Genomic DNA, 10,000 nt, shown 5'->3' with positions numbered 1-10,000 from the left:
TATCGTGTTCATCTGTCATTAGAACCATATAAAAAAAAACTCTTACTTTTATTCACTAGCTTCAACTAATACAGCCTTTTGAAAATAGTCGAGGTTCAGCCAACCACAAGAGTTTCAGAATATTGTCCTAAGTCTCACCTCTCTAATCACCGGTAACACGTGAAGGTAAGACGTGAAAGTGAATAGTGTTGAAGCAATACATGAAATACTACAGTAGATAAAAAAAAAAAAAGTGTTACTGCCTCGCTTGTGTTTTCCCCCCAGCCACCAGATTGACCCCATTACAGGTAACAGGTGCAGGTAAGGAGAGAGGGTAAAGGTGTCACAAGGGAAGCGGGGAGGAGTGCCACAGGTAAATAGAGATTACATTACTCCAACCCACTCCCTAAGGATCTGAAGCTGTATGCGGTTATATGGATTCTGTCTCAGTTACCTCGCCGCCCAGGGACCCGTGAAGGTAGCAAGACAGTGGCTGGAAGGTACCCACGCGCTGATTGGTCCCTGTGTCCTAGTTTGTTCTGGTATTGGTTTAGAACGTGGTGAAAAACTGAAGGAAGAACAGAGGAAAGGAGGGCGGATATAAGCTAAGGGAGGGGTGTTAGTGAAGCAAGAATAGGGAAAAATAAATAAAAGAGACGAAGAATGAGGAAGAGAAGCAAAACAGAGCCAGCTTCCCGCATCGTACTGAAAGAAAACTTAGATACTTCAACCAACCAGCGGCAATGAGCATCACCTGTGTTACCTGTGTGTTACCTGATCACGTCTCCCCAGGTAGCAATATTACCGGGTGCAGAAAATGAAGCCCAATAAAGAGACGACCTCAGGAGCTTACGGGAGTGATCTGGACTGATGATAAACTGTAATTAAGGGAATGACAGACAGGTAGGACACAGCCAGGTGGGGTACTTACGAGGTGAAGGCCGGGTCGTCACGCAGCAGCCCCGCCGTCCTCAGGTAAGTGTCGTGTAGGGAAGGAAACACTCGCTCCTTCTTCGTGTTGTTTGTCTCCTCCTGCTGCGTCGCCGGCTGGAGGAAAAATTGGCTCATTATCCCTTTGTTTGTTTGTTTATTTTTTTCATTGCTTATTTACATTTTTCTTTCACTGTTTGTTTGATTATCATGTATTTCTACCTTATTGTTTCCCAGTTGTATATATATTTTTTTTATTATTTGTTTATTATGTTTATCACAGATTGTTTTGCCTCGTTTTTACTTCTGATTGAGTCATTTTGCTTCTGGCGTCACTACCACAGCATCTTGACCCCTCTGTGTGTGTGTGTGTTTTAATAGTCTGGTGTGTTTGTGCCGCTATGTTTTCTCCTCCTCCTCCTCCTCCTCCTGCAGCAAGGCCGGGCAAGGGTGAGTGGCTGTGGGCAGGCTAGTCATGTGCCGTGCTAACTCTTCAGACGGCACACGCACACGCTGTATACGAGATGCACTCTTAACTAACACAAGCACCACCACCACCACAACCTTCACAGTAACAATGCAACATAAACATACAGTGAACAGTGAACAGAAACCACAACACTTAAACAATAGTAACAACAATAATTACTACTACTACTACTACTGCTATTACTATTATACTAAGACAAGAGGGTTATTTTGTGACGAGAGGAGAAAAGAAGAGGAAAGTAAGAGAGGAGAAGAGCGAGGAAGAGAAGGAAAGTACGAGAGAAGAGATAAAAGAGACGGAGGAGCAAAATAAGAAAGAGAGGAAGAAGAGGAGAGGAAAGAATGATAAGGAGAAAAAGTAGTACATGAAAAAAAGGGAGAAGGGAGAGAAGAAGGATGAGGAAGGAAGTGAGATACGAGTCACAGTGAAGAAGGGAAATAGGAAGAGACGAGATTAGAGTCAAAAAGATAAATTAAACGAAATGGAAAACAAAAAAAGAAAAATAGATAAACAGGGAAGAGAAAAGTGAGATAATGAGGAGGAAGAAAAATACGGAAAAGGAAATACAGAAAAAAAAATGAACAGGGAGGAGGAAGCAGAGAAATAAGGAATGGAAAAATAGGGAAAAAAACAAATAGGGAGGAGGAAAGTGAGATAACGAGATATGGAGGCAATGGAGGGGAAAAAAGGGGAGCACAGCACATTACCTGCTCATCGGGGTGCGCCTGAGGTGACGGGGGGCGACATCAAGGGAGGCTGGGGAGGGGGGCGCCTTGCTACTGGGGGAGCTGGGGGTGGGGGAGGGAGGGTCTGGTTGACTCATGGACATCTGGCGGGGGAGGCGAAGGGGGGTGCGGCGGGTGGGGGCGTGGGGGGCGTGGTTGAACATGTCACTGGATGGGAGGGAGATGTTTGACTCCGGCGTGGAGGGAAGGGGCGGCTCCTCTTCCTCTTCCTCCATGTCCTCCTCCTCCACGTTGTCCAAGGAGGGAGGAGGGGACAGGGGGGTCACCTCCACCTGGGCACGAGCAAGGTGATTGGAGCAAATGATATTTCTCGTCCCCCATTGGTCGAGAGGGTGTGAAGCGTGGCTATGATTGGCGCTTATGTGATGTTAGGAGGAGTCACGGGAAGCTTGTCGTTCATTGGTTGAGTGTGTCTAAGGTGGCTGTGATTGGTGGAGGAGTGAAGCTTATGTGATTGGTCCGGTTAAGGTGAGTAGGTGGTGAGTCACGTAATGCTCGTCTCTCATTGGTCAGGAGGATGAGTAGGGATGCTGATTGGCTGGTGAGCGTGATGGTTACCCAATACATTAACTACAACATACACACACACACACACACACACACACACACACACACACACACACACACACAGCAAAGGGAACTAATGTTTTAAAATGTTAACTTTCAAGCCTACGTAAACATTACCTAAGGACACACACACACACACACACACACACACACACACACACACACACACACACACACACACACACACACACACACACACACACACACACACACACACACACACACACACACACACACACACACACACACACACACACACACACACACACACAGCCAAGTAAGAGTAAACTGTCAAATTGTACGTGCACACACCTACATGTAAGTACAAACATACATACACACACAAGCAACAATTCGTATTCCCAATATTACACACAAAAAAACGTACACAAGACTACATGTGTACGTGTACTAACGAACACCCGAACAAACATGTACATAGAACACCCATGTGCACCTTGACTACCTGTGTGTACTGTACTGACACACACACACACACACACACACACACACACACACACACACACACACACACACACCAATTAACCAAACCCATTACAGACCAACATTGATTTGTATGCAACCCAACATGACCACCCTCACCTCTCTCTCTCTCTCTCTCTCTCTCTCTCTCTCTCTCTCTCTCTCTCTCTCTCTCTTACCTGTTGTCGTGGGCGCGAGCGGAGTAGTGAGGGTGGCGCATCTCCCCCTTTTTCAAGAGCCTCAGTTGACCCGCTTATCTGTAAGAGGAGGGGAGGTTGGATCACCTTTTTAGGGAGGGAGAGGAGGGGTATTGTATATCTATTTATTAATCTATATCTTTAATATGTATATCTGGTCTATTTATTTTTATGTATTTATTTATTTATCTATTCGTCACATTAATCATCTCATTTACTAATATATTTCCACTGGAATATTTAATTTCTTTCCTTTTCCTTTTTATTTAATCTCACTCTCTATTAAGCTTACAATAATTTACGTCATATTCCGTCTATTGAAGTTCTTATCTATCACATTATCTGACTGCAATTATCTGTTTACTGACTGCAACAAAACCATGGTGACTGCAGAGGAACAAGTGTGCTGGGGACAGGTGAAAAAAATAAACAGATGTGTGCAGGTGAAGTAATAAACAGGACAGGTGAAGGATTAAACAGGTGTGGGCAGGCGAAGGAACACACAGAGGACAGGTAAGTGAGTAAACAGGTGTGGGCAGGTGAAGAAGTTGACGACAGATATGGAGAGGTAAATGAAGACAGGTGTATGGACAGGTGAAAGAATAAACAAGACAGATATGGATAGTTAAACGAAGACAGGTGTGGACAGGTGAAGGAATACAGGACAGGTGTGGGCAGGTGAAAGAACACTGAGAACAAATATGGACAGGTAAATGAAGACAGGTGTGCACAGGTGAAGCAACACAGAGGAAAGACATGAAGAGGCGAAGGAAGGAATGGACAGGTGCAGGAATAGAGGGACTTACCTGGGGAGTCACAGCAGACACGCCACTCCTTCTCAGCTTCTCTTCACCTGTGCCCCGCGCCGCCCCCCTGACCTGCGGCAGTACAGAGACATCAGTGGCCGATTCAAGCATAGGTAAAGATAGGTCAAAATAACATGACTGGGACACGAAAGAAGTGATAATAGTGAAGATAACAGGTGTGAGGATTAGAATAGTAGTAGTAGTAGTAGTAGTAGTAGTAGTAGTAGTTGTTGTTGTAGTAAGCTTAACAAATCGAGCCACTGTGCCTGCTATCAATGATTCTGGTGGATTAACTTACAGAGAATAGATGAAATAAAATTAGAAAAGTGAAATTTGTTAACTCTAATGACACGAACATGAAGAACAGAGAACGGAATAACAAAAAGGAGATAAAGAATATAACATCTACAAATAATAATAATAATAATAATAATAATAATAATAATAATAATAATAATAATAATAATACAATGAAATGCCTTACCTGCAGCATCACTTAGACAGCATGAAAGGTAATCACACAACCCTACTGCTCCCTTCCCCCCCTGACCCACCCACCCACTCACCCTTAGACCAAAAAAGAAAACGGTGAACAAAAAGAGACACTAAACAATATAACAATAACAATAACAATAACAATAACAATAGATCACTACAACATTATTACAGCAGTCCTTTAATGAAACTGATGGAATACAATGAAAGAAAAAAACAAACAAACAAAAACAAACAATGAACAAGTAATACAACAGTGAAGAAAATGAAGTGCGAGTGCGTGGGTAGAGTGGACACAAAACCACTTAAATTGACGTAGATGTGAAAAAAAAAAGAATTAGAATTACCCACAACGATTTAAACTCACAAAAAAAGAGATCAAGTAATATACAAGAACAAAATAAATAATAAAAAAAAAAAACGCGAACAAACAATTCCCCATTTTCTTTGTAAGGGTGTCTAAAGAAAACGCGAACAAGAGACACGTTCGTATATTAACATGTACACACACACACACACACACACACACACACACACACACACCTCCACCGCGGCGTGTGTACATACTACTTACACATACATACATACATAAAAACCATACAAGATACACACAGGCGCACTCAGCCTTTCATACGTGCCACACACACACACACACACACACACACACACACACACACACACACACATACACTGCCACTGTTACTTATAAGCCACACAGAAGTAACTTAAGACAGAAAGGATGTATTTATAAAGGGACTCAGTGTTGGGTGCTATATAAAGAAAGCATTTGTTAGTAGTAGTAGTAGTAATAGTAATAGTAGTAGTAGTAGTAGTAGTAGTAGTGGTAGTAGCAAAACAAATAAGATCAACAAGAAAGTAAAATTAAGATAAGCAGAAAAAAAGCAGGTAAACAGACACTAAATAAACAAAATGAATAAACATAACCACAAAAAACAAACAAAAAACAACAACAGCAGCAACACAAACAATCTCAAGTAAAAAAGTAGTGGCTAGTGGTAAGAAAGGTGCTCATAATTGGCCAGGTTAAGACAGGTAAGGCAGACAGGCAGACAGACAGACAGACAGACAGGTAGCGGCCAGGTGGCGTAATAATTCACTCATTAGCACTGTCACCGCACTGTCACCTCACGCACACCTGTCATTCAACGCCCAGGTAGCAGGTAGGGAAATAGTAGTATCTTTGAGTATAGAAATATATCCTTTTTATAACTTTTTTCTTAATCGTTAGAAAGTGAGAGTGTGTTTGTGTGTGTCGTGTATTGTGTGGAGAAAAAAAATATAGAAGATTCCTTGTATGGCAACACTGACGTCATCCTGTAGTGTTGCCATTTTTTTTTTTATTTTTTTTGTGTTTGTTTTGTTTTGTTTTGTTTTTATTTATGCTAGATTGGGAGCGATTTATTCTAGTGTGTTTCTATATAGAGAGAAAAGGCTATTTGTGTGTGTGTGTGTGTGTGTGTGTGTGTGTGTGTGTGTGTGTGTGTGTGTGTGTGTGTGTGTGTGTGTGTGTGTGTGTGTGTGTGTGTGTGTGTGTGTTTCTTTCTAAAATACAGTGTGTTATAAATAGATAAACGAACAATGCACAGTGGAAACAAACTCACACAGCACAACACAAACTATAACAAATTCGTGCAAAATGTTGGCAGGTCAGACTCCGTTTTCTTCACGCTAGGCAGCAAAAGTCACACGCGGGTATATAATCTCTCTTCTCGTTACCTGGAAAGTGACCGTCTGCTTTAGTCACCGCTCCAGGCACTCCAGTTTTCTTTTGTGGCCTGTAATGTGTGTAATTCTCCTTTAATTTGATGTGCTGCGCTGCTAAACTGTTACATTTGGGATAATTGTTTTTTTTTTCTTTCGCTTAATCGGTTGTTATGTACTGAGGTAAAAATGATGCAGTAAAATGTAAGGAAACTTTGTAATGAACGAAAATTTAGACACCAACAAACGAGTGAATAATCTTGTGCACATTCTACGCTTGATTTGCAACGTGACTGTGTGTGTGTGTGTGTGTGTGTGTGTGTGTGTGTGTGTGTGTGTGTGTGTGTGTGTGTGTGTGTGTGTGTGTGTGTGTGTGTGTGTGTGTTGCTTCTAGGGTGAGCCAGGAGCAGGCCCCGGCGTGCCTCCCGAGGACCGCCTCCCTCCAGGGACGCACACACTCGTACACACTCCACGTTCACAAAGACACGTGCACACCTCACGCACTGCACTGAGACACACGCACGTCCACTCATGGACACACACACACACACACACACACACACACACACACACACACACACACGTACACGTTTGCAGAACCACAATAACTTTGGTCCACACGAGTGTTCACTAAGAGGCAGTGTTGTCCCTCCTCCCTGGGGCCCTGGCACCCTGGCACTGTTCCTCCCCTCCCCTCTCAGGCACGGCGCCGCCCCGCCCGCGTGTCACGGGTGTGCGGGTGTGGGTGATTCAGGTGGCGGGGCGGGGCGGGGCGGCCATCACAACTGGGTGTGAGTCAGCGTGGACGGCCTGCGGGGCGTGCCGTCTGGAGAGGGCAGTGTGTCCGCGGGGTACGGCGCGGGGCCGCGACCCGTTGGGGACTGACCGTTCTGCGGAGTCCAGGGGTCATCCAGAGGAGAGTCTGAACCCCGGCGCTGAGGCAGCGAGCCAGACGGCCCGTCCCCCGCCAGCAGCAGCCTGCTGGGGCACCCCTCGCCAGGCTCCAGCACGAGGGAGGGCCGCGGCGTCAGGGATGGGCGGGGCGTGTGGAAGGGCGTGGAACCTTCCACACCGTCAGGCCAGTCCACTGCCAGCGCAGGGTCCATGCGGCCCTCCAGCTCCAGGGAAGGCCGCGGCGTGGACCATGGCGTGCCCTCCGGAGGTGTGCGGTAGGCCGGGGAGCCCAGCGGCGACGATTCTGCTGACGAGAAGAGCGGCGAGGCGGCACGGGAGCGTGGGGCCCACCAGGGGCGGCTCGCCCCGGGTGGCAGCGGCAGTGAGTCCCGGCGGTTGATTGTGTCCATGGAGTCCATGTCAGGGGCGACGTCCCCCGCCGCGGGCTCGGCGCAGGCCATGACGGAGCACGCCACCACGGAGGTGGGCGCCACTAAGCTCTGCACGGTGGGCGTGGCGGAGGACAGCTGCAGCGGGCGGCAGTGGGACAGGCTGCGGCCAGACGACGAGGAAGTGGAGGGGGAGATGCCCCGGTGACCCACGCCGCCCAAAGACGATCGCCGCTGGTCCTCGCCGCCCAGCAATGGCCGCGTGTCACTGTGGGCGTCCTCTCCATAATGGGCGTACAGTTCCATGCCGTGCCCCGCCCACACCCAGCCCTCAGGCGCCGCCCCGTCGTGTCGCAGGTGCCAGGCGCCCTCGTAGCGCGGGTCCAGCAGCAGGTCGGCACTCTCGGTGAGAGAGGAGGTGCTGGCCCGCTCCTCGGCGTCCCAGCAGCTCTCCTGCCCCTCGGGCAGCGCCTCGTCACGGAAGGAGGCCTCCAGCGCCGCCGCGGAGGTCATGTCCTCGAGGGAGGCGGAGAAGGGCGATGAGGAAGAGAAGGGCGAGATGGGTGAGGCGAGGGCCAGCACCTGCGAGGTGATGGACTGCGGAGAGAACAGGATTCCGCCGCCCTCCTCGGCGGTATCCTCGGCGGGGGAGGGCAGCGGCAGCGTGAGGGAGCTGGCCGCCACCATGCCCTCGGGGGGCATCGGGGAGCGGCAGGAGAGCGTGGAGCAGCAGGACGATACGTCCTCAGCCTCCTCGTGCAGGACAGACAACTTCCGCACCATCCTTGCAGCGTGCAGCACAACAGCCGTCACTGCCCCGCATTACATGGCACCCTGCCGCCCCATGTGTATCACTGATTACCTCACCCCTGCACACCCATGAACCCTCTGTCACCCTGCCCCCTACCCCCTGCCCCCTACCCCCGCGCTGCTCACCTGTAGTGGTCGAGGTGGTCGTAGGCCGGCTTGGGGCTGTACAGGGTGTGCTCGCTGGCCATCAGGATGATCTCGCCTTCTTCCACGCCTGCTGCTGCTGCTGCTGCTGCTGCTGCTTCCTTGTCGTCCTCCTCCGCTACTCCTAGCTGCGGGGAGTGATGGGAGAAGGGAAGGAGTGAGGGGGGTAGCGGTGCAGGAGGGGTGTGTTCTAACACTATGGAAATGGACTCCTGCAGAGATCCGCAAATGCTATTAATCTTGTGGTGGTGTGGCGCTGACTGACGCAACACGCACAGTCGTGCGCACACACACACACACACACACACACACACACACACACACACACACACACACACACACACACAACTTCCTATGTCATCTGCATCAGAGTTCCATGAGCCACAGCATAACAATCAGACAGTCATCAGGGAGCAACACTTCACACACCTACACCACTACTGCACATTCTCATTGACTGACTCCTGCACTTACGTGAGGCTGAAATGTAACGATCTGAAGAAAACCAATTAATTTTTGGAGCTATTAAATACTAAGGGTCCTTTCACACGAGGTAAACAGTTGAGGCAATCGGTGGCGCAGCTTCAGCGAAACACTGCTTGGAATGAGAACTGCCACGCCTGAACTGCAGTGATTTGTGTTCTTTTAAGCGAGTGACTGCCGCGGCTACTTACCTCGTGTGAAAGGGCTCTAAGTGAGAGAGAGAGAGAGAGAGAGAGAGAGAGAGAGAGAGAGAGAGAGAGAGAGAGAGAGAGAGAGAGAGAGAGAGAGAGAGAGAGAGAGAGAGAGAGAGCAGAGGGAAGGCAGCAGGGGCCCCAGCAGACGCACCTGGCGAAGGGTCCTGTGGGCGGGGGGATCACCTCTATCTGCCGGAGCTCACGGTGCTCGGGGAGGCCAAGGAAACCCACCTGCCGAGGACCTGGGGGGTGCTGCTGGGGCTGCTGCTGGAGGTGCTGCTGGTGGGGGCGCCGCGGCTCCTTCGCTCCCCCGCCCACGGACAAGAGTAATTCGTGTTCCTCTTGAGACGAAGACCCTTCATCGAAAACTGTCCTCCCTTCCTCTTCCTTGTCCTCCGCTCTCCTCCCTTCCTCCTCCTCCTCCTCTTCCTCCTCCTCCTCCACCTCCAGGAACTCCTCCTTCCACTGGATAGTCTTCTGCCTTGCTTGTGGTTTTGTCTCTACTCTTTCCCTCTCCTGCTGCTGCTGCTGCTCCCCCTCCTCCTCCACCTCCTCCTCCTCCACCTCCAGCCGTGTGCCGCTGGTGCTGGCGGTGGTGGTGGCGGTGAGGGGCGCCGCGGCGTCCTCCTCGCACTCTGCGGAGGAAGGCGTCATGAGAGAGAGAGAGAGAG

At 49.1% G+C, this 10,000-nt stretch overlaps 2 protein-coding genes across 3 annotated transcripts in view; both read right to left on the bottom strand.

Moving 5' to 3' along the window:
- Positions 1 to 4,354, bottom strand: part of LOC135115767 (inositol 1,4,5-triphosphate receptor associated 2-like) — a 21,648-nt gene extending 17,294 nt beyond the window's left edge. The window contains exons 1-3 of the mRNA XM_064032785.1: positions 4,199 to 4,354; positions 3,375 to 3,452; positions 911 to 1,026 (exon numbers count right to left, since the gene is read on the bottom strand). Coding sequence (XP_063888855.1) covers positions 911 to 1,026; positions 3,375 to 3,452; positions 4,199 to 4,309 — 305 coding nt within the window. The 5' untranslated portion in view covers positions 4,310 to 4,354. The remainder of the gene's footprint in view (positions 1 to 910; positions 1,027 to 3,374; positions 3,453 to 4,198) is intronic.
- Positions 4,355 to 6,149: 1,795 nt separating this feature from the next.
- Positions 6,150 to 10,000, bottom strand: part of LOC135115765 (uncharacterized) — a 117,079-nt gene continuing 113,228 nt past the window's right edge. For both annotated transcript variants that reach the window (XM_064032781.1, XM_064032782.1), the window contains 3 exons: positions 9,561 to 9,964; positions 8,635 to 8,780; positions 6,150 to 8,482 (listed from right to left, as the gene is read on the bottom strand). In XM_064032781.1, coding sequence (XP_063888851.1) covers positions 7,195 to 8,482; positions 8,635 to 8,780; positions 9,561 to 9,964 — 1,838 coding nt within the window. In that variant the 3' untranslated portion in view covers positions 6,150 to 7,194. The remainder of the gene's footprint in view (positions 8,483 to 8,634; positions 8,781 to 9,560; positions 9,965 to 10,000) is intronic.

Source organism: Scylla paramamosain, chromosome 29 (assembly GCF_035594125.1).
Source record: "Scylla paramamosain isolate STU-SP2022 chromosome 29, ASM3559412v1, whole genome shotgun sequence".
Classification (NCBI taxonomy): Eukaryota; Metazoa; Arthropoda; class Malacostraca; order Decapoda; family Portunidae; genus Scylla; species Scylla paramamosain.
This window is presented reverse-complemented; position numbering and strand designations above follow the sequence as displayed.